This window comes from Budorcas taxicolor, chromosome 19 (genome assembly GCF_023091745.1).
Source record: "Budorcas taxicolor isolate Tak-1 chromosome 19, Takin1.1, whole genome shotgun sequence".
NCBI lineage: Eukaryota > Metazoa > Chordata > Mammalia > Artiodactyla > Bovidae > Budorcas > Budorcas taxicolor.
Genome location: NC_068928.1, coordinates 36,280,174 through 36,307,958, shown reverse-complemented (window position 1 = coordinate 36,307,958; position 27,785 = coordinate 36,280,174). Strand labels below are relative to the sequence as shown.

Below are 27,785 nucleotides of genomic sequence, written 5' to 3'. Positions count from 1 at the left end.
ATGGGCCCCGGCCCCAGCCGCGCCGCCGGCGTCCTGCGCCCGTTGCTCGGCATGCTCGCCTTGATGGTGGCCGCAAGCAACCGCGCCGCCTCCGCCTTCAACCTGGACACCCGATTCCTGGTGGTGAAGGAGGCCGGGAACCCGGGCAGCCTCTTCGGTTACTCGGTCGCCCTCCATCGGCAGACAGAGCGACAGCAGCGCTACCTGTAAGTGAAACTGGCCGGAGTGGGGTGGGAGGGAGAGTGTGCGCACAGGATGCGGATCTCAAGCTGAGTCCGAGCCCTGGGGCCCGGTGGCTTCCAGGCTCGCAGGCCGTCCGCTTTGGGGAGCGAAGATTGAGAGGGCGGGGACCTAGGCAGCTCTCCTGCTGCTGAAGCTTGGCGGGAAATGGGGGATTGGAAGTGGGATGGGGGCAGTAATCATTTGCAAGTGCTGTCCTGGCCAGAACCTGTTTAGACTCAGCCCCTCAGCCTTTTAAACCTCTGTTGAGAATAGAAGTGGAGTCCCCGTTTACTGAGACCCCTCCCATTCAGTGAACCGGGAATTTAGTGTACCGAATGCCTCTTCTCTCCAGGGCTGGGAACTGGGGAAAACTGCAAGATAAACGCCTTTCCCCTTTCCCGGGAAGAACCTACGGGCATATGCATTTAAACCCGCCCCCACCTCACACTTAGTGTGTGGCCCCGCCAGCCACACCCTGCGTGCGCAGAACCAGACTGGAGGGCCTTCTCAAGTGCTTGGTGGTTGGAGAGAGGTGAGGGCGAGTCTGGGTGGCTGGAGCTGTCCAGGCGCTCCTTCAGACCCCTTGAGGATGCAGAAGCAGCAGTGAGAGGAGGAGCTGTCTCAACTCCCCCAGGGTTTCCTGCACCCCACCCCCACCCCCGGCAGTGATGCCCTCCCACTAGACGTCTCCGTCTCCTCACATTCCACGGATTCATGTTGAATCTTCAACCCTGAGTGTGTTTGTTTTGGTTTCAGGAGGGAAATAGTGTTTTTCTCTTCTGGTCTCCTTCGCCAACAGCTGCAAGGAGAAGGAGGGGAAAGAGCTAGAGAGAGAAGAGAGACGGGAAGGAGACACATCCAGCTGCTTATGTTGTGCCCCCGACCCTATGTCATGCCCAGAGGGGCATGTCCAAGTTTGAGAAGTTTCTCTGCGTGGGCTCAGTGTGCTGAGGTTGGCAGGTGGAGGAAAAGGGCAGCTGGGGAAGGTGAGGCTGTGCAGGAGGGAAGGCTGTTAGGACAGCTCAGGCAGGCCTTCTTTGGGCTCTTCTGTTTGACTGAGATGTCAAACTCTGCCCGGCAAGAGGACAGGGTCAGATAAAGGGTGTGTTGAAACCTTGCCCAATTCTGGCTGGAACCTGCAGAAACTTGAGGAAGCTGGAATGTCCAAAGTCCAGACTCTGCCTCAGCTTTGGCCCCTGCCCTGCTGGCCCAGCCCCTGCCCAGTCTACCTGCCTACTTGGCCTCAATTCCATCTGGCTTCTGCAGAGGTTAGGGCCACCACACCTTTCCCAACCCGGCCCCAGCGGCTGTGGTCTGGCCTTAGCCAGTCCTCCATCTTTTGGAGACCCTGAGTGACCATCAGCTTAAGCTTCTATATTAGTGCTCTTTCTGCCCCAGCCCAGAAAAAGATTTTCAGATTTTCATTGCAGAATCAACATAATATAAAGGAATGTAGTGTAAAGAGAACATCAGAAAAGCAAGGGTAGGTAATGGAAAGCTGGAGGAAATAATAGATTCTGTAATACGCAGTACTCCCCCCGCCCCCGCCTTTTTAATTTTTATTTTCTGCTATGTGACCTTAAGCAGGATATTTCCCTTTTCTGGACCCGTTTTCCCGAGAAAGGGGTTCAGCTTGGATCTATATATGCCTTCCTGCCTCTGTTGGTCTATAAACGGCAACTTATTAGTTTCCCATCTAGAATCTGTCACTAATACCTGACTCTTCACATATTAGGGCACTTTCTTCATGAGGTAAATGGTGAGGTTTTAAGGAGATGATTTGGGGTAAATACTGCATCAGCTGAGGGCTCTTGTGCTAACCAAGGGCCTCACTCAAGGTGACTTAGTGGAGGAGTCCTCCTTTTCTTCCTGGGCAGCTAGAGATGGCATTAGGCCTTTCAGGAGCCCAGAAGTATCTAAAACTGATGAATCTCAGAGTGACAGGTAGTTCTGGGTGACTCATTTGGGTATCTTCAGTCTTTCCAGGGGTGATTCTACATCTTGGCTCATCTCCTCATCTCACTGAATTCTGCCCCATGACCCTTAGGGAGAACCAGCTGGGCCAGCTGGGCTTAGCTGCAGCCAGCTGTGTAGCCAGATGTAAACAGCTGCCTGAGTACACAGCTCAGGGGAACCAGCAAGTCAAGTGGCAGTCTTATATTCTGTTAGCTTCAAAGTCCCTTTGGAAAATGGGGGAGGGTTCATGATCCTGAACAAAGTCTGAGCCTGGAGTTCCTTGCAGATTTTCAGGAGATACAGGGACCCTGGAAAGTGTATGCAAAGTCATGCATGTCTGTCCATTGTTCTGGAGCCAGGAGGGGCGAAAAGCATAGTTTTCATTATATTCTCAATGAAGGCCTTATTGTAGTAATGGTTAAAAATGAAGATGTGTCTTTGTTCCCCATCACCTTCATCTCTAGACTGAGGTTCCATGCCCACAATATCAGAGGCTTACTCTAACCCCAGCCCCAATTTCCTAGTCTCTAGAATCTCCAGTTTCCTGGTGATCAGGAACAGGGCAGGGAAGGGGAGAGGACCAGGGTGGTTTGGGCTTCTTAGTGAGATGCGTGAGGACCCCTGGGGAAGCAGAGGGACTATTCCTCTGGGAGATGGTCACGGACCTCCCCTGCTTTCCCCCGGTACCTGTTCTGTCATTTCATCCTGGGAATCCAGGTGTCCTGGTCTGACCTGACCTTGTAGACTATGGGAGATACCCTGGGGCCTTTGCTTGGAAATGAGGGTGTTTGGGAAGCCTGGGGCAGGGGGTGGCCACAGCTCCTGGAAGATGAGGTCATACCTGAGGTAGACAGGAACCAGGCTTACTTGTTCTCCTAAAACATGTTTCCTTGGGTAGGGCAGGCACCTGGCAGCCTGCAAGGCTCGTGCCAGAGGAAATGGGCAGAGCAGCTGTGGCTGCAAGCAGAAGGCCTGGATCCGTAGTGTCCTTTCACTCTGGCTTTCTCCAATGACCACGCCAGGCCAAGGCGCTTAAAACTGGATGGGAGGTAGGGGCAGCCTGATCTTGTAGAAAATGAAGTGTAAAGGGCTTGGTCAGAACTAACAGCAAGAGGGATTGAGGTTAGATGACATGAAAAATGCCCTAAGGGATCAGATGTGGGAAAAAAATACTAAGGAGCCAGAGAAAGGGAGAAGAAATGAGACAAACAGTCTTGTTCTTTATTACTGGAGGCTTGAGCAAGGCCTCTTTCTCCTGTCCTCTCTCATTCTCTCATTTCCCCAGCTTGGTGCTGGGATTCTAGGCTGAGTCACCAGAGCGGAAAGGGGACTGGGGGCAGCTGGGGAGGACGAAGAGGCTGCAGTTTCAGCTAACACAGGAGTGGCCTCTGGGGACATGGCTAATTCAGGCAGAGGGTTGGCACAGAGCTGGGATTCAGGCATCAGAGAGCTGCCCCCTACCCCACTGCCCCCGACCCCACCCAAGCACTCAGAGTTGGAGTGGGACCCTCCCTAACTGGCTTTCTGGCCAAAGGAGTAAGGCATGGGGGCCCATGGCCTGAGTGTTGGACTCGCTGGTCCCTCAGTGTTAACTGAAGTCTTTCCACTGAGGCCACCCCAGTGCCTGCCTGAGGTGATGAGTCTGGGAAGTTGAATCTTACGGGCTGTTTCTCTGAGCATCATCCCGCCCCAGTATGCCCCAGGGAGACTTCTCTGGGGTGAACTGACTGGTGCCCTGACACCCCTGGGCCCTGTTCCCCAGCCTCCTTTGATTCTGTTGCTTTCTACTTGGCTGCTGCATTAGCTTTGATCTGCCCCAGGAAGAGTGATGGGGTTGGGGGGGAGTGGCAGGAGTGAGAAAGGGCTTCTCTGGATTTGGAGCCCAGGGGCCTCTGCAAAGGCCAGGAGGGGCTGTCTGGATGGAGCCAAAAAGTAGGGTGAAGAGGCAGCTGTTTGAAAGCCCTTGAGAGGTCATTTTACTCATCCTGGAGGGGCACCAGCTCCCACCCAGCCCAGCCTGACTCTAGGAGAGAGGCCGTCCAATCTCCTTTCTCCCTTGCTGCAAGAGCTGAACAAAGTATCCTGCCTTGCATCCCACTTCTGACCGCTGCTGGGAGGGTGACCTCAGTGGTGGTCTGGGAGGGATCAGCTTCTGATCTGATCTGATCTGGACCAGATCCAACAGCAGGAGCAGTGTGCTCATTTGCTTAGTAACTTATATTCATTTACAACAGCAACAAAAAGATCTTTCCCACCCTCTGGATTTTCCCACACCTGACTGTGGATGGAGGAAGCTGGACCCGGCCCTCTGCACACCCTCCTTCCCCCTTCTATTCCCAGTCCTCTGGCTGTGGATCCATGGGATCCTGGGCTGGGAGCCAGAGGGCCTTAAAGGGCCTCTAAACAGGCCAAGTAGGAGCTAAAAATACTCCAGGGAGGTGGGGGGAGCACCTTGTGGAATCTCTGGGGAGGGAGGGGCCTGGGATGCAGGGCTAGGGTTAGCGTCTTACCCCACTGCCCCTCAGTGGGCACAGGCTGGTGCAGGGTGAGAGTGGAAAGGGTATAGGTAGTAAGGGGTTTTATGTCAATCCGATTGCTCTTCATGCCCAGCTCTGCCTTCTCTGTACCACAGGAGGCTAAGAGAAGGGGGTCCCTCAGGCCACTCCCTCTAAGATGAGGCTGCTGGGAGGGTGTGGCCACCTGCTCCTCAGCCATTCCAGCACTTAAACTAGGGCCTGGAAAGCAGCAGGCATAGCAACACTTCCCTTGCACTGCTCACCCTGGAATGCAATCTGGGTTCTCCAGGGACCCCTTGCCCACTGAGGCCTGGACCCACCCTTTCAAGGTCATTGTAGCCAACCCCCAGCTGCTACCTCCAGCCAAATCTGAGCTCCCACCCTCGAATGACTAGCTGCCAGTAGCCCATTGACCTGACTGATGGGCTGGTGTCTTCAGCCCCAGAAGTGTTACTTCCACATTACCCTCTGCCCCATCCAAACACCTGAACTAGTCTGCCCAGTGCGCTCTGCTTTAGATCCCCTCATCTGGCAGGGCAGAAATTCCTGGGTCCCCAGAGCAAGGCCTGGGGGTGTGCTGGGGCCATCCTGGTGCCACAAGAAAGCAGAACCACCGTGCTCACATGGGCCTCGGCTTCATAGTCAGAAGGCCCTTCTAAAGAATGAACCCACTGTTCCCCCAACCATCCTGGAGGCTGGTGGGGCAGCTGCTGGCCCATTTTACAGATGAGGCACTCACGGCTCAGAGGGAAAGGAAATTGTCCATTGAGGCAGAACATACCTAGAACCAGAGCCCTCAGCTCCAAGGCTGAAATATTCCTTTTCCACGGGCAGTGGCTCCCTGCTCTCACCTGTCAGGCACACAGGGGGCAGATGTCTACAGGTGGTGAGGCCATGGGCTTACTAGGTACCTACCTCAGCCCAGACCAAGGATGACTAACAGGGCCTGGCTGCCACACTGGTCCCCTGCCAGCCCTTCTGTTGGAGTTGCCTGCCCTGCTTTGCACAGAGAAGCTGCACCCCTGCTCTTAGGAACTGTTCTCCAGGGTGAGGTCTGAGCTGAGTTGTGAGGTGCAGGCAGCGGTCCTTTCACGGCACCCCCAGGCAGCGCATTCCTGACACCCAGTGGGCGGAAGCACCCAGGCCCCGGCATGCCCCGGCCCGGTCCTGCCTAATCCCTGCCGCCCTCTCTCTCAGGTCCCAGGCAGGAGCTGCAGGCAGGGCTGTTGTTTTGCATATCCAGGCTCTAACAGGAGGCCTGGTGCCCCAGTTCTGGGCTGGGAGCCTCAGGAACCAGCATTGCCGGGGCAGATGGAGGAGTACCTGGGAGATGTCTGCCACCCAGGAGGCAGGGTCCAGCAGGATTGAGGAAGTGGTCTTGCCAGAATGTCCAAAGGCTGCTGACAGATGATGCTGGGAGAGCAAGGGGTGGTAGAGCTGGGTTCTCAAACCACGATGTGAATATTTGGGGTGTATGTTAAATATGCGGGTTCCAGGGCTCTAGCCTCAGATTAAACTCAGGCTGTCTGTGGTGGGGGAAGGAATTTGCCTATTGAACAAATATCACAGGGATTTTTTATTCTAGTGGTCCAGGAACTACCTTTTGAGAGAATATGTCAAGGCTGGTCACTTGCCTTCCTCTCCTCTAGTCACCTGTCTGGTCTGGGCTGGGCTGCTAGAGCCCTAAGAACCCTTGTAGGGACTTGCAGGTGGCATCCCTAAAGATGGGCTCCAGGCAGACTGGGGACAAAGTGACTGACAGTCCTCATCCACCCCCACTCTCATGCGCACCATTCTGCCCAAAGGGTCAGGTACCCAGCTCTCCTGCTGTCACCCCCATACCTCGTAAATCTGTCTCAATGTGGTAGAAAGGGGGCAAGAAGACACTCGAGGGTCCCTTAAGGACCCTGCTGACTCAGCTCACCCAGCTGTGGTTTGGGGTCAGTTGTCCTTCCCTGCCCACATTCTTCAGACCACCCCAAGATCTAAGTCCTCCGATGGCTTAAAGAGGTGGGACCCAACTATCCACCCCTCCCCACCCCCTCACACATCCTTTCCCCGGATCTCTGGAAGTTTAAATCTTGTGCCAGGACAATGCCACCTTCTTCTTTTCCCATCTACCTTCATCTCAGAAGCCAAGCGTTCTTTCCCCAAACCAGATCTACTTATGTCAGTCAGATACCAAAACAGTCCTTCCAAACCCAGATCTCACCATGTTTCTGCCTTGCTTAATATCCCTCCACAGCTTCCCTTCTCACCCTGCCCTCTTGTTCCTCCCCATGTTTCTGGCCTCCGGCTGTACCGAGGGCCTTGCAGATCCCTGAGTCACCCTCTTGCTCACAATTCCTGGCTCTTGCACATGTCAGACCTCAGCCTGCAGTGCCCCTCCTCCCCTTCTTTACCTAGTGAGCCCTGGGCAGCATCCTCAGACTCAGGCCAAGGTACTCTTCTATGGGCCTCCCTGATTGCCCCCATGCAGAAGCGGGGCTGGTTTGATCCCTGCTTTCCTCTCACGAGGCACTGACCACAGGTGTCTGTCTCCTTGCCTGCCTTCCCCACCCTGGGCGCTCCTTGAGGGAGGGGCACGGAATCATTCGTCTCCTGCTCTCGGCCTGGCACAGAGCAGATGCTCGGTGCATGTACATCAAGCAGTGAGTTGTTTGAAGCAGGCTTTGGCGAGTGTGAACCTGAGTCTACTACCTTCTTGCCCCCAGGCTCCTGGCTGGTGCCCCCCGGGACCTCGCTGTGCCTGATGGCCATACCAACCGGACTGGTGCTGTGTACCTGTGCCCACTCACTGCCCGCAAGAATGACTGTGAGCGGGTGGACATCAAGGAGAAAAGTGAGAAGAGGGCTTAGGAACTGGTGCTGGGTCAGGAGCCGGGTGGAGGCGGTAGCACAGAGAGAATGACTAGAAGAGACAGAAGGCTCGGCTGGGCAGTGTCAAGTGCTTTCTTGTGCAGCTGGGAAGAGGGAGCCCTAGGGGAGAGTGGGACCAGATGGGATTTGTGGAGCTCAGACTGTGATGGGCTGGGGAAGGCAGGGAGGGAAGGTGGCCCTGCTGGAGTGGGAGATCTGGGAGGGACCAACTCCTGCCCTCTGGAGGCTCTGGATGCCTAGACGATGGGATGAGGTGCTCTGGCTCATGAGCCCTCTCATGCCCACAGGTAACCCTAACCACATCATTGAGGATATGTGGCTTGGCGTGACTGTGGCCAGCCAGGGCCCTGCGGGCAGAGTCCTGGTAAGTCGGGGCTCACCATCAGATCCCCCTCCAGACGTCTCCTTTCATCTCCCGGGAGCTGCAGAGGGAAGCAGAGAGCAGGAGAAGGGACCCTGGTGCATGAGCTTGCAAATGTCGATTTCTGCAGCTGTGTGTCTCTGTGGACATGTGTGTCCTTTCATCCTGCACTTGTGGCAGGGGGATGGGGAGGGTGTCTGGCGCACTTCCAAGGGCCAGCCTGGGTCCTTTCTGAATCACCCATTCCCCCCACCCCGGGGTGGGGGCGGTGCTCACCCTTTGTGGGAATGAGTCGAAGGGACTACGAGATGGAAAGGGCAGAGAGAGCCTCAGGCAGTGTGGCCTGGACGCATTCCTTCCGAGGAGGCCAGCTGACGGAAGAAGCACAGCCCTTCTGCCCCAGCTCATCCGGCTTGGGTTGGGGGCCACTCCCTGCTATCACTTGTCACCCCTAGCCTGCATTCATCAGTGCTGGCCCCTGGGATCTCAATTTTTGAGTCCCAAATAGACAATTTATTTTTCATTTTTAAATTCATTTAACAGTTACATACAGTGAATGTACAGATTTTAAGTTTCAGTTGCGTTTTGGCGAATTATAAACCCAAGTAATCAACACCCATTAAAGAAATGGCATGCTTACATCACTTCAGACATGCACTCCTTTTCAGCCACTGTCACCCCCATAGTCATCACTGTTGTGATTTCTGTCACCTTTGAACACTGTTGTAAGCTCCGGGTTTGACCAGCTCACTGAAACACCGTTTCTAGTCTCTTATAAGGATGGTGGATCCAGAGCTCCGCCTAAGTCAGTCTAGATCTTGGGTCCTTCCACAACCTTCTACTTGCCCATCCTTTCATTCAGTTCGTTTATAGTGAGCATGTCCTGCGTGCCAACACTAGAAACTTCCCAGTGACTCGGCAACAAGAACTAGGTCTGGTTCTGGGTTTCATCTGGCCCCTGGCTGTTTTACAAATACCCTGTTCTTGTTGATTTGCCCAATAAACATTAATGGAGCACCTCTCATGTGCCGGGAGAAGCTTTGAGAGAGATACCACAGTCTGGTGCTTAAGAGCTTGACTCCGGAGCCCGATAGCCTTGGATTGAGTATCTCCTGCCTCTCTCTGGATGTGAGGTTGCTTATTTCTCTGTGCCTCAGTGTCCTTATCTAAAATGAGGAAGTAATTATCCCTAGCCCATAGAGCTGGTAGGAGGCTTAAGGGAATTAATATGCAAAAAGCTCAGACTTGTGTCTGGTGTATACTTACTAAGTAAGTAAGCACTCAGTAAGTATTAGCTACTGCTGCAGTGGTGGTGGTTGTTATTCTAATATTGATCCGTTTATTAAGAGGCAGGATCATCAGGGGACAACAGAGAAGCAACTTTCTAACCTGCTCTATGTCTAGCTCCTTTTAGACCCAAGAACCTGAGCCCCACATCCCCTCATCCTTTTCCCTTTTTATTTTGTCGAGATCTCTAAGCCACTCTCAAATCCAGTAGCTTCTGGTCTTCCAAAAAGTGTTTCTAACCCTCAGGGCAGGTTTTGGAATTCTGGAAAGGCAATGCGGGTCCAGGCATTTCTGTGGGAAGGGAGAAAAGCCCGGAGACCTCTTTCCACTCCTCTCCTGCAAAAGCAGAGGTGCACGGGGCCATGGAGACTCCGTTCCTGAGTTCCTGCTGTGGGCTTAGCTGTGTGTATTGGTGGGGGGGGGGGTCCCCCAGGTCTGTGCCCACCGCTACACCCAGGTGCTGTGGTCGGGGTCAGAGGACCAGCGGCGCATGGTGGGCAAGTGCTATGTGAGAGGCAATGACCTGGAGCTGGACGCCAGGGATGACTGGCAGACCTACCACAACGAGATGTGCAACAGCAACACTGACTACCTGGAGACGGGCATGTGCCAGCTGGGCACCAGCGGCGGCTTCACCCAAAACACCGTGTACTTTGGCGCTCCTGGTGCCTACAACTGGAAAGGTGGGGACCGTGGGGGAAGGGAAGAAGAGCAGAGACCACCACCCCTGTTAAGCCCTGAAGCAGTCTGCCAGAGCTTCCACACAAGAGGGCAGAGGAGAGCACGCCCTTGCCAACATCAGCAACCACCTCGACCTCTGATATTTTAAAGCACTTTCTAGGTACCAGAGGTACACCTATTATCTTAATTAATCTTAAAATGCAAGTATTATTATACCCATTTTACAGAAAACTGAGCCTTGGGGAAGTAAAATAAAGTAAAATAAACTGAGCCCCAAGGCCAGTAGTAAGTCCTGAAATGTGTATTGGAATGTAGGTCCATCTGATGCCAGGTTACCATTTAAAAACTTATTAAAAAATAAAACACATTCCTGGTACAACTACTAAATGGTACAGTAAATTAAACAGGAAGAGCGCCCTTCTCCCACATCTCCCTCATCCCATTTCCCAGTGTGTACTGCTAAGTGTCTCGTGGGTCCTTCCAGACCTGTTTTAGAATATATAGGTATCTTAAGAAACACACATACCCACACAGAAAATCATTTTAAATGTATTGTTCTGCTACTTCCTCTTCATGTATCAATAAATTTCAGACATGTTTTCACATCAGTACATATAAGGCAATCTTTTGAGAGTGCTGCAGAGTATTTTCTTGTATCAAAACCCATGCTTTGATTCTGCCACACCACATACTGCCTTTCAGGCATCTGATGGCTCACACACCCTCCACCTGCCTCTCTCCACCACAGGCTATAGCAACAGTGACCTCTTTTCCCTTACTGCACCTACTATTGCAGAATCAACAAGCAGAGGGAGCCCAGAATCTTGTTTTTTTTTTTAATTGCAGTATAGTTGATGTACAACATTATGTTAGTTTCAGGTGTATAACATAGTGATCAGTATTTAAGTACATTGTAAAATGATCACCCCTATAAGCCAAGAAACCATCTGTCACCCTTCAAAGTGATTACATTATTATTGACTATATTTTTAATGTGGTGTGTTACCTCCCAATGATTTATTTATTTTGTCCTCTTGACCAACAGGTTGCCCAGGGCATAGTCACAGCTCTGGGCTCACCTGAGGCTGAGGCCTCTGCTCACTCTGCTAGTCTTTCTTCCCACTCCTTGGCAGGGCCAAGGTACTCTCCAGCAGCAGCCTGGGGGGCAGGGGAAAGCAGGTAGCCTGGGGACAGGATTAGGAGGAGATAATGGTATGAGTCTGGCTTCATTGTCTAGGGTGGGGGAAATGTCATCTGTTGATAGTATGCCGGTACCCAGATGACTGGATTCCAGCCATGACTGGACATCCCTGAGCTTCCATCCCTGAGCCTCACTTTTCTCATCTGCAAAATGGGGGTCATCATGCTAGCTCAGAATTGTTAAAATAAAGAGTAAGTGATTTTCAAATGGCAAAGTACCCACAGATAAAAGAGGTTATTGTTATCCTTATCTGGAGTTGGGGCTGGACATAGTGGAGAAAAGGAGTGGTGACTTATACCCCCTTCCTCAAATCTTTATGAAGGAAACAGCTACATGATTCAGCGGAAGGACTGGGATTTGTCTGAATATAGTTACAAGGACCCAGAGGACCAAGGAAACCTCTACATTGGTGAGTCCAGTGGTAGTGGCCTTTTGGTGGGGAGGAGAAAGGGGGCTCAGTCCTTGGCACACTGGTCCTCTCCGCTTCAGTGTCTGGGAGTAGAGAGGCCAGGCTGCTCTGAGACCAGTAGCATTCAGTTCAGCTAGCACACACTTACTGAGCACCAGCTGTACACTCCACCCAGAGGCAGAGTCACGACCCTCATGGAGTTCATGGTCAGGGTACAGTCAGGACTTGGGGCTGGGCATCCAAGGTCCACTTTCTTGCCCAACTTAGAATAGAGGAATAGAAGATAATGGGGGATCCTGGGAGATGACCAGAGTACAAGGGGACCAAGCTTACTGGAGTCTCAATTGACCACCTTCCCCCCATCCCAGGCTACACGATGCAGGTGGGCAGTGCCATCCTGCACCCCACAAACATCACCATTGTGACAGGTGCCCCGCGGCACCAACATGTGGGCGCTGTCTTTTTGCTGAGCCAGGAAGCAGGTGGAGACTTGCGGCGGAGGCAGGTGCTGGAGGGCACGCAGGTGGGAGCCTATTTTGGCAGTGCCATTGCCCTGGCAGACCTGAACAATGATGGGTGAGGATCCAGGGACATTTCTCTGGGGCCCGGGAGAATGATGAGGGGGTGGGCTTGCATGAGTGAGGGCAGAGAAATAGAGGTTTGCAACTGTGCGTCTTTTTGCATGCTGTTTGCAGGGATTTACACATCAGTTTTGCATGTTGATTTGCAATCAGACTTTATGGGATTCGGGGTGTTTGCATGTCAATTTCATGATGCCTGCATCTCACTGTCTGTGCCTGTCATTCATATGGCCCTAGTGGATATGAGCTGTTTGGGTGTGATCTGTGTGTACATGGCTTTTCCACAACCTGTGTTTTCTATCAGATTGGTCACATTGACACTTCCAAGTCCTTCCCACAACCTGTGGCCAGAGGCATCACTTGTAGAGTTGTGTGCCCTGCCTGGCGCAGTTGTGTCTGCTAAATAACAGTTACGCTGCATGTTCCATCTCCCCCTCCTTCTTTCCTTTGCAGGTGGCAGGACCTCCTGGTGGGTGCCCCCTACTACTTTGAGCGGAAAGAGGAAGTAGGGGGTGCGATTTATATCTTCATGAACCAGGCAGGCACCTCCTTCCCAGACCGCCCCTCCCTCCTTCTTCACGGCCCCAGTCGCTCCGCCTTCGGCTTCTCTGTGGCAAGCATTGGCGACATCAACCAAGACGGATTCCAGGGTATGAGCCAGCACTCCCGCCCCAGCACCCACTGACTGAGAGCCAGCTGCATACCAGGCTTGATAGGGCCCAAAAAGGAGACAGACTCAGGCCCAAGTCTGAGGAGCTCACAGCAGTGCAGACAGAGCCCCCAGGGGTTAGCTCAGTAGACCTCCTGGAACAGTGGACATACCACTGGGCATCAAAGGCCAGGCTGAGTGTACACAATGGTGGGAACAAAAGGGGCAAAATGTGAGTGTGGTACATTTGGCTGATGTATAGTGGGTATGAGGTGTTCACATCAGAGATGTGGCTGGAGAAGGGGGTGGGGGTGGGGTGGACACACTGAAAACCAGGCAGCAAAGCTAGGGCTTTATGCTTGGGTTATGGTAGAGGTGTGTCCGAAAAGATTTGAGGGCAGAGGTATGACATGATAGCTTGGTACCCTGAGAGATGATTTTGGAGGGAGATGTGGGCTGGATGGAGGTGGGGAGCAAGGCTAGGGATATTAAAATCAAGAATATAGTATTACCTGTGGCTGATTCATGTTGATGTATGGTAGAAACCAATACAATATTAAAAAGCAATTATCCTGGTGGCTCAGATGGTAAAGCATCTGCCTGCAATGTGGGAGACCCTGGGTCGGAAAGATTCCCTGGAGAAGGAAATTGCAACCCACTCCAGTACTCTTGCCTGGAAAATTCCATGGACTGAGGAGCCTGGTAGGCTACAGTCCATGGGGTCACAAAGAGTTGGACATGACTGAGCGACTTCACTTTCACTTTCATCCTCCAATTAAAAATTTAAAAAAGAATATACTATTACTATACCAGGTGTGGAACTTCCCTGGTGGTCCAGTGGTTAAGAATCCATCTTGCAATGCAGGGAACATGGATTCAGTCCCTGGTCGGAGAACTAAGATCATGCTGAGGGGCAACTAAGCCCGCATGTCACAACTAGAGAACCTGCATTCTGCAACTAACACCTGATGCAGCCAAATTAAGAAATAAATATTTTTTTTAATATACATATAGTATACCAGGTGTGGATGTTAAGCACAGGGACACGGTAGAAGTTCTGGATATAGGCGATGCCAATTACTATTCTGCTGGACTTGGAGACCAATCAGACCTTGCATGTCAAGGAGAGGGATAAATCAAGGGGTTTAGCTTGGTTGCCTTGGGAGCGCCTGGCTTTTCTGGAAGTCATTTCTCTGACAACCTCAATTTCCCAGAATATATCTGAAAACCAAAAGGAAGGCAGAGGAACCTCTCAAGAGCCAAAATAGGTGCTAGAAAGTTCAGTTAATGAAGCCCAAGCACTTACTGATCGAAGAGTTGCCCAGTTGTCACTCAAGACCTAGTTATTCTTCCTTTGCCTACTTTTCCTACAAGCTTGACTTTCTAATTACCTAGGCCATATCAGATCAAAAGCATTAAGTTTAAGAAGACAAAACATCTTGGAGTTATTTTGTGGAAATAATGGTTAGAATTTAACAAGAAAAGTTATAGTGTTGTGATGAAAATCCCAGCCCCCACTGTTAGACAGACATAGGCTCAAATAGCCTCTTCTCTACTCATTAGCTGTCTGACTTTGAGTTTTCTGAGCCTATTTCCTCATCTGTGAAGTGGGGACGGTATTACCTACTGCCAGCACTCTCGTGAGGACTGGATGAGATGAGTGTTTAAGAACTATCTGGCCAAGTCCCAAATGGGGAACACCTGCTTTTGTGAGCCTGCTCTTAAATATCATGAGAAGAACCAGGTGTCTGGAGGGGCGGTTGACAGGGGAGAAGGAAGGCACAGTAATAAGGGAAAACAATAGCCAGTGGTCAGGAATCTGGGGTCTAGACCTGCTGGAGACATTAACTTGCTGTGTGACTTTGGTAAGTCACTTCCCTCTCCTGGACCTAATTTCCCATATATAGAAGGAGGCAATTGGGTGCCTAATGGTCCCAGTTTTAATCCTAAGTCACAGAACTCTGTTCCCTGATGCTCTGAGCACTGCTTGACAGGGAGGTCATGCCATGCTGGGCCCTGTGGCCTGGAGCATAGGACTGGAATACCATGGGGCCCATAGTACCCGGGGTGACCCTGAACTGTCTCTCTTTCCCAGACATTGCTGTGGGAGCTCCCTTCGAGGGCTCGGGCAAAGTGTACATCTACCACGGCAGCTCCAGGGGGCTCCTCAGACAGCCCCAGCAGGTACAGACGGCCAGGGACAGAGGCACCTTCTTCCTTTTCCTCCCGCACTCCTGCCTATTCCCCATGGGCCCCACTGTCTGGAACCTTCCCCAGAGTCTGTCCCCACCACCTCCCCCTGCCCCCAGGTAATCCATGGAGAGCAGCTGGGACTGCCTGGCTTAGCCACGTTTGGCTACTCCCTGAGTGGGCAGATGGATGTAGATGAGAACTTCTACCCAGACCTGCTGGTGGGGAGCCTGTCAGACCGCATCGTGCTGCTGAGGTAAGCCAGGGCAGTGGTGGATGGGGGCCTCTCTCTTCCTTCCCTGTCTGCACGGAGCCCCAGCTCTGTCCACCGTCAGAATCAGGTCCATACAAGCCTGAGCCCTGACCCTGCCCTGCCCTGCCCTGGGGCAGGCCTGAGGCACTGATGTCTGATTTTCCTATGCAGGGCCCGGCCTGTCATCAACATTCTCCACAAGACCTTGGTAGCCAGGCCATCCATACTGGACCCTGCGTTCTGCACAGCCACCTCCTGGTGAGACCCTCTGGCCCCAGTCTGCCTATTCATTCCTCCTGATGTTTGGGAAGCCCAGGAGGGACCCTGGCTTTCAAAACCCTTCCCTGGCAACTCCTGATACCCCACCATTAAAGGGTTGATTCTTGGGAAAGCATTGCCCTCACCACTCAACCTCATTAAAGAGCAAAATTCCTTGCTAATGGGTGAACTGTGTGGGTGCGGGTTGGGGGGGCGGGCAGGTAGGGCATGGTGGTTGGAGCTCTGGTCCGCTTGGTTCAGATTCCAGCTTTGCCCACTGCAACGGTAGGGATGGGCTCTAGGGAGTGGTAATATTAATAACCAATTCACAGAAACTAACACAACACTGTAAAGCAACTATACTCCAGTAAAAAAATTTTTTTAATTAAAAAAATATAATCAATTTAAGGGTTGTTGTGATAATCAAATGAGGTAATGTACAAAAAGCCCTTAGCATGGTGCTCTGTAAATCCTAAGTGCTCAAAAAACATAGTTGCTAAGATGGTTACAATAATGACAGTGATGACCCCAAGGTCTATTAGTGAATGAGGATAATAGATCAGAAAGCTGAGGGAGATGGAGTAGGGAAGCAGCGGGTGGTGGGGAAAGAGATCTGGACTGGGGATCCTGCCCAAGACGAGGCTGGGCCAACACTTGGCTTCAGGCAACTCCTTTAGTCTCAGGACCTCAGTTTCCCCGTTGGTGCCCTCTAACCCTGTTTGCTATGGCCTGAAGATACCAGGGACACCCCAGCCCAGCTCTGTGGACTCCTTAGTTTTGTCTCTGCCTTTCCCCCAAAGACCCTGTTTCCTCTTGCCCAGTAAAGGGGGTGAGAGCTGGGACCTGGGTATCTGGGTTCCACCGTGACCTGACCCTCCTGTATGTCCCCCACCCCCAACAGTGTGCAGGTGGAGCTGTGCTTTGCTTACAACCAGAGTGCAGGGAACCCCAACTACAGGCAGAACATCAGTGAGTACTGGGCTGTAGGGCGAGGGGGGGCACACTCACCTGGTCACTTGCTGACCAGCCTGTGCACCCACAGCCCTGGCCTACACACTGGAGGCTGACCGGGACCGCCGCCCACCTCGACTCCACTTTGCACACAGCCAGTCAGCTGTCTTCCACGGCTTCTTCTCCATGCCTGAGATGCGCTGCCAGACGCTGGAGCTGCTCCTGATGGTGAGGGAGGGGTGAGGGGTGGTACATTGACTCCATGGTCCCAGGAGAGTCCTCAAGGTCAAGGGTGAGGGAATGAGTTCTCTCCAGAGACAGAGGTGGTGGATTGGCCTGGAAGGTAAGTGGAGGCTACAGTGCACAGCATCCAGCCCACAGTAGAGAACAGAAACCTTTGGAGCAGGGATGGGGGCCAAAGAGAAATATGTGAGATTCTTAGCTCGTCCCTGGGGAAAAGGCATCCAGAAGCAAGGACAAGCTCAGGCTCTCTCTGGGACATCAGAGTGAAAAGGGAAAACTCAACTTGGGGACCCCAGGAATGGGAGGCTCAATCTTCCTCCAGAGGAGTCTCTGGAGAGGAGGAGCCACATCTTACCAAAGCGGGTCAATTTGGTGAGCACACAAGAGGGGTTTCAGCCTTACAGGGGTTTTTTAGGGTTGAGGGAGAGGGGCACAGCTCCTCCCTAGAGCCTTAGGTTTGTGTGAGGATACAACTTTGTTTGGAGGGCAGTGCAGAGCTGGGTTCAGTTCACCTTCCTTTCCCAGGACAACGTCCGCGACAAACTCCGACCCATCACCATCTCCATGAACTACTCTTTACCTTTGCGGTTGCCTGATCGCCCCCAACTGGGGCTTGGGTCGCTAGATGCCTACCCGGTCCTCAACCAAGCGCAGGCTCTGGAGAACCACACGGAGGTGGGTGGGGCCGGGGCCGGGGCCGGGGCCGGGGCCGGGGCCGGGGCCGGGGCCGGGGCCGGGGCCGGGGCCGGGGCCAGGGCCAGGGCCGGGGCCGGAAGGGCACGGGCCTAGAGAGCTATGGATGATGTGGGCCCTTCACAACTCCCGCCACCCCCAGGTACAGTTCCAGAAGGAATGCGGGCAGGACAACAGGTGCGACAGCAATTTACAGATGCGGGCGGCCTTCGTGTCTGAGCTGGGGCAGCGGCTGAGCAGGTGCGCTCTGGGCGGGGCTGGTTGGCCAAGGTGGGCCGGACTTCATTGGCTATCAGGAGTTGAGGGGCGGGGCCCTATTGGTCGGAAAGAGTGGAGAGAACTGTTGAGACCTAAGGAGAGGGGTCTCACAGAGAAGCAAGTCGGAGAGGAGGGACCTTTATTAGCCAAGAACTATAAGATTGGCCTTCCCTGGCCAGAAAAGGGGCTTTCTTCTGAGGGGCGGAGCCTAACAGGTTGGGGCGGGGCTTTGGGCTCAGTCTGGGGCTGCTCCTTCCCTCTCAGGCTCCAGTATGGGAGAGACCTCCGAAAACTGCTCCTGAGCATCAACGTGACCAACACCCCAAGCCGGAAGCGGGCTGGGGAAGATGCCCACGAGGCGCTCCTCACCCTGGAAGTGCCTCCCACCCTGCTGCTGTCCTCAGTGCGCCCCGTGAGTACCCTCTGCTTCCTCAGAGCCCAACCACGACCCAGTGCGTCCTTTGTACATGTCATGTACATGTGTTGTTATTTGCCACGTGTCTCCCCGCCCCCCACCCTAGTCCTCTGGGCTGGGCTTCCTCAGGTGCCTCCAACGTCTCTGTTGCTAGGGGAACCCGGTGCTCAAGCCTCGAGGGCTTCCGGCCCTCTGCCACAGGAGAGGGGTGGGACAAGCCTTAGTCTGACCACTTAGATCTGATTTGTCTTCTTTCTTCAGCCTGGAGCCTGCCAAGCCAATGAGACCATCGTTTGTGAGCTGGGGAACCCCTTTAAACGGAACCAGAGGGTGAGTGCCCGACTGTACTCTCCCAGGGCTGTGGGTCCAAGGCTCCTCCTCTGATGAATTCCTTATCCTCCCTCTGCCTGCCTGCTTCCCAGGCTTCCTTGAATCAAAGAGCTAGAGTTGGGGAGGAGGGATGCAGTAGGGGCTGGGGAGAGACCCAGAGACAGGAAGATGGAGCCACTAGGGAGCTATGCACAAAGCTAGAGCAGGTGGAGGCGAGGAAACTGATTTTGCTGAGCACCTGCTGCGTGCCAGGCCCTGAGCCCAGTTCTTTCATATATTTCTCACAACCTTCTGATGAAGTTGGTGCTGATTTACAGAAAGGAAACATAGGCTCAGCAAGCTTGAGTGATTGCTCAAGGTCGTGTAGCTCAGAAGTATTGAGCTACATGAGCTATTACTAACAGAAAAGACTGGGAAGAGGGAAGCAGATGAGGCTAGGAAGGTGGAAGAGTGGAGACAGGTGGGAGGTAGAGACCAGAGAGGCAACTCCCTAGCACAGCACTCAGCCCCTCTCTTCCCCATGGCATCACCCCTGCCTGGCCTCAAGCAACCTCTCTTGCCCTTATGGCAGATGGAGCTACTCATTGCTTTTGAGGTCATCGGAGTGACCCTACACACAAGGGAACTCCAGGCGCAGCTGCAGCTCTCCACGTGAGTGACCTCAGGAAGCCAGTCTGTATGGGGATTGAGGTATCCTGGGTGCCCCCCAGCCTCAGCTGACATAGTCCTCCCCTACCCTCTGTATTCCTTCCTCAGGTCAAGTCACCAGGATGACCTATGGCCCATGACCCTGCCTCTGCTGGTGGACTACACACTCCAGGCCTCACTCAGCATGTGGGTACCGCCCTGAACCTCAGCCTGCTGAGGAGCCTGGGCCTCCCTTCCCTAAGGTGTCTCTCAGGCTCCTCTGACACACCGTCTTGGCCTGGTATCCTCAACATCACTGTCATTATTGTTACTATTATTGTTGTCCTTGCAGAGCAGCTAGCAGCGGAGGAATCCGCAACTTTGGGTGAAGGTGTTGGTGTGTCCCCACCATTTCATGAGAGCCCATTGTGCTAATGATATTATATACATCATCTCATTGTCTTCTCACAATGGCCTCATGATACAGTGACCCCACTTAAGAGATTAACCTTACTTTACAGTTGAAGAAACTGAGGCTAGAGAGGATAAATTATTTGCTCAAGGCTTTACAGCTAGTAAATGCTAGAGCTGGGGTTTGCCTCAGGTCTGCTTGATGTCAGAGGAGCTGTAGTTAACCTTGGTACCCACCCCCTGCAAGGGCCCCTACTGTCCCCTGTCACTCTAGCGTCTTTCTCGCTCCCAGGGTGAATCACCGGCTACAGAGCTTCTTTGGGGGGACAGTGATGGGTGAGTCTGGCATGAAAACTGTGGAAGATGTGGGAAGCCCTCTCAAGTACGAGTTCCAGGTAAAGGGACCTTTGGGTCCAGGGTCAGAGGGTGTGAGGATTGGGGGTTGGTGAGACAGAGGTGGTTTCCCAGGAGAAAGTGGCTGTGACATCCCTTGTCCTCACAGGTGGGCCCAATGGGTGAAGGGCTGGCAGCCCTGGGGACCCTGGTCCTGGGGCTGGAGTGGCCCTATGAAGTCAGCAATGGCAAGTGGCTGCTGTACCCCACGGAGATCACTGTCCGTGGCAATGGATCCTGGCACTGCCGGCCACCTGGAGACCTTATCAACCCTCTCAACCTCACTCTCTCTGTAAGGACACCAGGCAGCGCGTTCACCTGTGGCCCATTTCCTTTGCTAGCTGCAGAGCAGAAAGGCCAACATTTTCCTCTCCCTGCCCTTTCCTCCTCTCCTCACCTCTGCTCCTTCCACCAGTAAATCGCCTCTACCCTCTTCAGGTTCCTGGGGACAGGCCGCCAGCTCCACAGCGCAGGCGGCGACAACTGGACCCAGGAGGCCAAGGCCCCCCACCTGTCACTCTGGCTGCTGCCAAAAAGGCCAAGTCTGAGATCCAATTGGTGAGTGGCCAGGGCAGGGTTGGGGGGAGTATGCCCACCCATCATCAGGTGAGTGGGCACCTCAAGACATACGAAGCAAGATAGGTGCTACTCTCCAGGAGACCCCAGTCTGATGTGGTGATGTGGCCCTTGCCTTGTGCTGGGGAGCAGCCAATACGGTCAACCAAAAGCACAGACACTGATTCTATTCCCAGGACCCCCAACCTGTTGGGGGTGATATAGCTGTTCAAAGCTTTGGACATTAGAACTAGGGATGGGGAGGCACAAAATGAAGACAGGGTGCAGGGCGCCCTCTGTCGGAAGGGAGCGGGGGGCAGGCCTGTGCAGCAAGGTGAAGTCTAGCTGGGTGGAGAGGGAGGAGTAGCCTCCAGGGGAGGAAGCCCAGTGTACATGAACAGGGACCAGATTTCCTGTTTTCCATGTCGCTGGCATCCTTATATGCGTGGTCCAAAGAATGTGCCTTAAACACATATATGCAGGGTTGGCGGGGAATGTGCTTGAGTGAAGGGATGGGGACAGGCCCCTTCAGTTTCAACCATAGTTGGGACAAAGCCTGGAGCAAAATCTGGAGAATCTAGAGACCCAGACTGTCTGGGTCTGTGTTCCCTGCCTATCTCAGAGCTGTGGCAGTGACCACACCCACTGTGTGTGGCTGGAGTGCCCCATCCCTGATGCCCCTGTCATCACCAACGTGACCATCCAGGCACGAGTGTGGAACAGCACCTTCATCGAGGTCAGTGCCGGTCTCAACTGCCACCCACCTCGGGCTGGGAGAGCAACAGGGAGAGGGTGAGGCCAGACTACACGTGTGTGCCTGAGTGTTGTTGGTGACTGACTGCATGGAGATGGAGGCATGCTGGGTTATGCACCTGTTACTGTGTGCCCTGTCAGAGTTAGTCTGTGCATCCATGTGTGGACATGACATCATTTTGTCTCCATAAAATAACATCTCCCGTGTCTGTTATTCTGTTGTGTATCCATTACTTTCTCACCTCTCTGTGCTACCCCATGCTGCTCCTTTCCCCTGGATGCCAGCTCCCATCTGTTACCTCTGCATGTGAACTCCAGTTCAGCCTTCACAGTCTCCCTCAGAGACCACCAGCAAGATCTTTTCTGATTTTTTAGCCGACAATGACCTCTCCCGTCTAGACACTCACAGAACTTTCTCTGAAGCCACACATGCCACTTAGCACACTCTGCTCTGGGTTGCAGTGCCAGCCAACCTAGACCAAACTTCTTCTGTGAATGACTAGATTAAACATCTCTTTTCAGCTCTGTGGGCCACGTGCTTTCTGTTGTAGGTACTCAATTCTGCATTGTAGCATGAAGCTACTACAGACAGTACGCTGGTGAATGGGCGTGTCAGTGTGCCAGAAATACTTTATTTACAAAAGCAGCTCCTGGGCCAGATTTAGCCCGCAGTCCAGACCTAGACTGTGACCTTCACTGTCCCTGCTGTCCCCAGCATCCAGCATAGGACCTGACACAGAGATGAATGAATGATGTGCATTCGTGTGTAGAGGAGAGGCCTGGTGACAGGTCCTTTGGAGTGCTGTTTAAAGATGCTCTGTGGAGGGAGAATGTCCCGGGGGCTGGTCAGGAAGGAGGCTCAGCGGGACTTCAGCTGCTTCTTTTGACTCATCATGCCCCTCTCCAGGATTACAGAGACTTTGACCGAGTCAGGGTAGCCAGCTGGGCCACCCTGTTCCTCCGAACCAGCGTCCCCACCATCAACATGGAGAATAAGACAGTGCGGGTGAGTGAGCGCGTTAAGGAGACAGCAGAACCTGGCCAGGGCAAGGGAGTGCAGGGCATCTTTTCAGAGCACTTCCACATACTTTAGCTATTTGGTCTCAGTCTTGGCAGCACACTGGAATCCCCTGGAGGACTGCTAGTTTCTGGACTACACCCCTAAGTGATGAAATCTGAGTCTGTGGAGGTGGGGCCCCAGTATTGGTATGTTTAAAAGTACCCCCAAAGATTCTACTGTGCAGCCAGGGTTGAGAACCTCTACTTGGGCTCATTTGATCTGCATGTAAAGATGTTGCATTTCTGTGAAAACCTGAAAAAAGTTCCCAAACTTGATTCTAAGATATATATGGAAAAATAAATACCACAAAATGGCTATAATTTGTTATGAAAAGGTTAGAAGGGATATGTATAGGAAGTGAATGATGGGTTGATTAAATACACTATCATACATTTCCTAAAATAAATTAAGATAGCAGAGGAAGGGAGATCAATGGAACAGAATAGGAATTTACTTTTATTATACAGATAGCATTTTAATAAGGAGAAAAATATAGATGATTAAGTAGTATTGGGAGAACATATTTGGAAAGTAAAGACAAACCCCTGCCTCACACCATAAACAAAAACATATTTGAGTTAGATTAAATATTTAAATGTAGGAAATAAAACCTAATATGCCAGAAGAAAATTCAGGAAATAATTTAATAATAATCTTTAATTATTGGGAGAGGGAGTTATTTTATTAAACCCAGAAATCACAAACAAAATTTGAAAAATTCAACTCTGAAATTTTAAATCTGTATACAGCAAAAGAGATGGTAAAGAAACTAAGAGGGCAAAAGACTTATTACTGTTTTAAAAGTTTATAGCAGGGGTACTCTTTCTACCCCCTTCTGATGTCTATGTCAGAAGCTTTCTCTGTCTCCTTTATACTTTAATAAAACTTTATTACACAAAAGCTCTGAGCGATCAAGCCTTGTCTCTGGCCCCCGATTGAATTCTTCTCCTCCGGAGGCCAAGAATCCTGGCGTCTTTGCGTGGTTCAACAACTTTTCAAATCTGCCTGCTATGCAGGAGACCTGGGCTCGATTCCTGGGTTTGGAAGATCCCCTGGAGAAGGAAATGGCAATCCACTCCAGCATTCTTGCCTGGAAAATCCCACGGACAGAGGAGCTTGGTGGGTTACAGTCCATGGGGTCGCAAGAGTCAGACACGACTTGGCAACTAAATCACCAAACCACGATAGACAGTTAATTTACAACAAAGGAGCAAAGAATGGAGAAAGGACAGTCTTTTCAATAAGTGGCGCTGAGAATACTGGACAGCCACATGCAACAGAGTGAAACTGTGACACCAGCCTCATGGCAGAAAGTGCAGAGGAGCTAAAGAGCCTCTTGACGAAAGTGAAAGAGGAGAGTGAACAGGTTGGCTTAAGGCTCCAACACTCAGAAAACTAAGATCATGGCATCCAATCCCATCACTTCATGGGAAGTAGATGGGGAAACAGTGGAAGCAGTGTCAGACTTTATTTTTGGGGCTCCAAATCACTGCAAATGGTGACTGCAAGCCATGAAATTAAAAGACGCTTACTCCTTGGAAGGAAAGTTATGACAAACCTATATAGCATATTCAAAAGCAGAGACATTACTTTGCCAACAAAGGTCCGTCTAGTCAAGGCTATGGTTTTTCCAGTGGTCATGTATGGATGTGAGAGTTGGACTGTGAAGAAAGCTGAGTGCCGAAGAATTGATGCTTTTGAACTGTGGTGTTGGAGAAGACTCTTGAGAGTCCCTTGGACTGCAAGGAGATCCAACCAGTCCATTCTAAAGGAGATCAGTCCTGGGAAGCTCCAATACTTTGGCCAAGGAAAAAAAAAAAGTTTATAGCACATATGACAGAATATTGATAGACGTTTTTAATATGTAAAGAGAAAGGGTGGCATACATAGGCATTGTACGTATGGTGAAATATAACAGCAGTAAGATTTTTTTTATATCATATGAGAAAATATTAAAAAGAAGAATCCTGTCTTGTTCTGATAAGGTAGAAGGAAATGGTATCGATTGGAATATAAATTGATGGATTCTTTTTAAAGATGAATTTGTCAATATCTATTAAATTTTTAGTTGTATATTTCCTTTGATCTTGTATATGATAATATATCAAGGAGCTAACAGGACAAATTTGCAAACATAAATACATGGGGATATTTTAAAGCATTGTTTATAATGGCAGAAAATTGGAAACAATCTAAATATCTTTCAGCATGAGATTGGCTCAATAAATTCTGGCACATTTCCTACAATGACGTGCAGTCGTCAGAAGAGATTAGGTTGATCTTTATTAACTGACATCGAAAAATGATGAAAAAGGTAACAGAAGAGTGTGCATAGTACACACAGATCCCATTTATGTGAAAGAAAAAATGTATATGCTTAATATATACATTTAAAAATATGAAATAATAAAAGTAACTTTTTAAGAAATCATGTACAGTCAGAAAAATATTTTTCTATAAATAAATATATACGCAGGGGCTTCCCTGGTGGTCCAGTGGCTAGGCCTCTGCACTCCCAATGCAGGGGGCCCGGATTTGATCCTTGGCCAGGGAACAAGGTCCCACATGCAGCAATTAGGACCCAGCACAGCCAAATAAGTAAATATTAAACACACACAAAGGAAGTTTAAAATATATATGTGTATATATATGCAAAATATGTACAATAACTATATTATAAAACCTGTAATATAATAATATTATTTTTATATATATATCTTCATTGTAGGGGAAGAAAAAATGCTACTATATGCTATGCATTCTATTTTTTTGTAAATATTTGTGGAAGTGTTGCTCTATACCAGGTATTTCTCAAAGCAGTGTACTCATATTAAACACATTTAATGCTCCCAGCAACCTATGATACAGATATTATTAGCATATTCCCTATTTCACAGATGAACAAAAGAAAGGTTAAGTAACTTGCCCAAGGTCACACAGCTAGTGAATAACATAGTTAGGACTTGAACCGAGGTAGTCTGGCTCCAGAACCCATACTTTTGGCTGCTCTACTATACTATGAGGTAGGCATTACGATCCTGTTATCAGAGAGCATGAAATGGAGATTCAGAGAGGTGAAATTACTTGTCCAAGGTCCCACAGCTTGTGAAGGATGGAGCTGGTATCCAAGCCTGGATGTGTGGGTCACAAACCAGACTCTAGGCTGCCTCCCAGATCTGAGATCTTGGTGTCTGCCTCTAGGAGAAAGGAGAGGACAGAGGAATCTGGGCCTGAATGGGCTGGCAGGGGCGTTTCCAGTCCCTGTGTGCCCCCTACAGGCAATAAATCAAACAGCAGGGTTCTGGGTCCAGCTGAAACAGGAAGGCGGAGCTCAGGGCCTAAGGGGGTGGACACATGGCTGAGCCCCTTCTCACCCCTTCCAGTTTTCCGTGGACATTGACTCTGACCTGGTGGAGGAGCTGCCGGCTGAGATCGAGCTGTGGCTGGTGCTTGTGGCTGTGAGTGCCGGGCTGCTGCTGCTGGGGCTGATCATCCTCTTGCTGTGGAAGGTTAGAGCACCCAGCCCGCCACTGGGACTCCCACTCTGGGACCGCCTGCCAGCAGACCCTCACCAACTCTCCCTTCATCTCATTCCATCTCACCCCACCCATCACCCAAGTCCTCCCCACTTTCTCTCCAGCTCCTAGTCCTGGGTTAACGGGGGACTTGCAAGCCAGAAAGGGGAACCAGGAGCTCCGGCTCCTGCCACATCACCAAGCTGGGGCTGGGAACCAGGCATCCAGGCTCCCCAGCCCTAAGCCCCAGTTCATGAGTGCTGCTGGCAAGGACCCCCCAGCTCCCCCTGATGGCCCCTCCCCACCTCCTCCCCTCCGCAGTGCGGCTTCTTCAAGCGAGCCCGCACTCGCGCCCTGTATGAAGCTAAGAGGCAGAAGGCGGAGATGAAGAGCCAGCCGTCAGAGACAGAGAGGCTGACGGAAGACTACTGAGGGGGGCAGCCCCCACCCCGGCCCAGCTGGGTAACGCGGCCTCCGGGCCCTCTTCCCCAAGCCCCCAGCTGGCTGGGGCCTCTGACTCTCTCCTATCTGCTCCTCTTCCTTTATGGGCCCTCTCTGCACTCCACTCTGTCCCCAGCACCACCCCCAAAGAGCAGGTCACTGCCAGTCTCCCCTCCACATCCTCGGAGAGCCCGGGGTGTCTGCTCTCACCAGCCTCCCCACTGAATCCTTCAAGAGGAAGCCATAAACCCTCCCTGTGCCCCTTATGCTTTCTGGGGATTGGAAAGGGTCAAGGCTAGGCCCCATGTTTGTAGGCCACAAGACAGACTTCAGAGCGATTCCATACCGCCATCCCCACCTCCAGAGAAGGAGGGGACTAGTAGAGCCCTTCTTCCTGGGAACCAGTACTTTTCCTCTTGGGATCCTCTTGGGCTGACAAACTGACCCCTCCCGACCTTGTGGTCACTGTAGATCCCCACCCCTCCTAGCCATTCCATCTGCAGTCTAGGCCACTGCCCCTCTGACTCCATCTGCCTCTCCCTCTCCTCTCTGCTTTCCTCAGCTCCTCCTTCCTCTGGGGTCTGGGGTGGGAAACCTTGTCCTCTTCGTCTCAGGGCAGGGAGATGGCATTGTGTTTGGGTCGGGGTCCTGGCTTTGAGGACCTCCTGGAGAGGAAAGAAGGGACTGGGCCTATCTTCCCGCTGGTGTAAATGCTGGCTTCTGAGGGCCTCCCTCTTCTCCCCCTCCTCCAGTGTGATTTCTTTAAGCGGACCCGCTATTACCGGATCATGCCCAAGTACCACGCGGTGAGGATCCGGGAGGAGGAGCGCTACCCACCTCCAGGGAGCACCCTGCCCACCAAGAAGCACTGGGTGACCAGCTGGCAGACTCGGGGCCAATACTACTGACATCCTCCCTGATCGCACCCTGCTCCTCCAGTGTCCTCTTCTTCTATTTATCATAATTTAAGCCCCGGCAGACCCCAGGGGCTGCTGCCTCTGGCTGGCACCAGCAGGCTCGGGCACACACACCTTTCAAGTGCATGCACGTGCTATGTGGCCATGGCCGTCTCCCTGAAGGAAGGCTGGGGCTGTGGCCCGTGCACTGCTGAGCACTGCCGCCCTGTGCCCTGGTCACATATGAGCACATGGGGGCCCCACTGCTTGTGGACTGTGCTTGTGCACCCCGAATGGTGCACGGCCATGCGTGTCCCAGCCTTTACCAGTGCCAAAACCAAGCCAAAGGCCTTCTGCCAGAGCCAGGAGGAAGAGGCCCCCAATGTGGTGACCCTTCCTCTGTTCACACTGGACCCATCATGAGCCATAGGCACTGGATTGACCCTGACCTCGAGATGAAAACTACTGACAAGGAGCAGCCCACAGACCCCCAGTGGAGCTCTCAGCACCCATGGCAGAGAGTGGGGAGCCTGCCTGAGGGCGTTCAAGGAGGTGTTCAAAGGGCCCGGCGTGCTCAGACCAAGAGCAGAATGAACTAGAAAGAAGGTCCCCAGGGTGGCTCTCTTTCATGAATTGCTGGGAAAACCTCTGAACTCAGCCATGGCCATTATGCGCACTCGTAGGAAGCGCAGCCTGAGGAAACAGAGGTGGACATGCTGTGCTGGGACCACTCTGGGAGCATGATGGCATCCTCAATAGAGTGAGGACCAGTCCTGGGCCACGGAGATGATGGACGGGTA

The 27,785-nt window shown here is 52.1% G+C and overlaps 1 protein-coding gene across 1 annotated transcript; it reads left to right on the top strand.

Moving 5' to 3' along the window:
* On the top strand, positions 1–27,023 carry ITGA3 (integrin subunit alpha 3). The gene is made up of 26 exons (XM_052658181.1): positions 1–206; positions 7,409–7,536; positions 7,862–7,938; positions 9,656–9,905; positions 11,427–11,513; positions 11,882–12,089; positions 12,548–12,744; positions 14,839–14,927; positions 15,053–15,189; positions 15,358–15,444; positions 16,346–16,413; positions 16,487–16,623; positions 17,164–17,313; positions 17,474–17,571; positions 17,854–18,001; positions 18,266–18,334; positions 18,906–18,985; positions 19,091–19,168; positions 19,665–19,767; positions 19,875–20,057; positions 20,204–20,323; positions 20,943–21,056; positions 21,981–22,079; positions 25,517–25,642; positions 25,970–26,110; positions 26,842–27,023. The coding sequence occupies exons 1-25, from the start codon at positions 1–3 to the stop codon at positions 26,078–26,080; spliced, it is 3,150 nt and encodes a 1,049-aa protein (XP_052514141.1). The 3' UTR covers positions 26,081–26,110; positions 26,842–27,023.
* Positions 27,024–27,785: the final 762 nt, after the last annotated feature.

Bases quoted from the DNA above. Each gene is read 5' to 3' on its own strand.
- ITGA3 (XM_052658181.1), top strand. From the start codon at position 1: ATGGGCCCCGGCCCCAGCCGCGCCGCCGGCGTCCTGCGCCCGTTGCTC. The intron at 17,314-17,473 runs GTGGGTGGGGCC...CGCCACCCCCAG, and splicing joins CTCTGGAGAACCACACGGAG to GTACAGTTCCAGAAGGAATG. The intron at 20,058-20,203 runs GTAAGGACACCA...TACCCTCTTCAG, and splicing joins CTCTCAACCTCACTCTCTCT to GTTCCTGGGGACAGGCCGCC.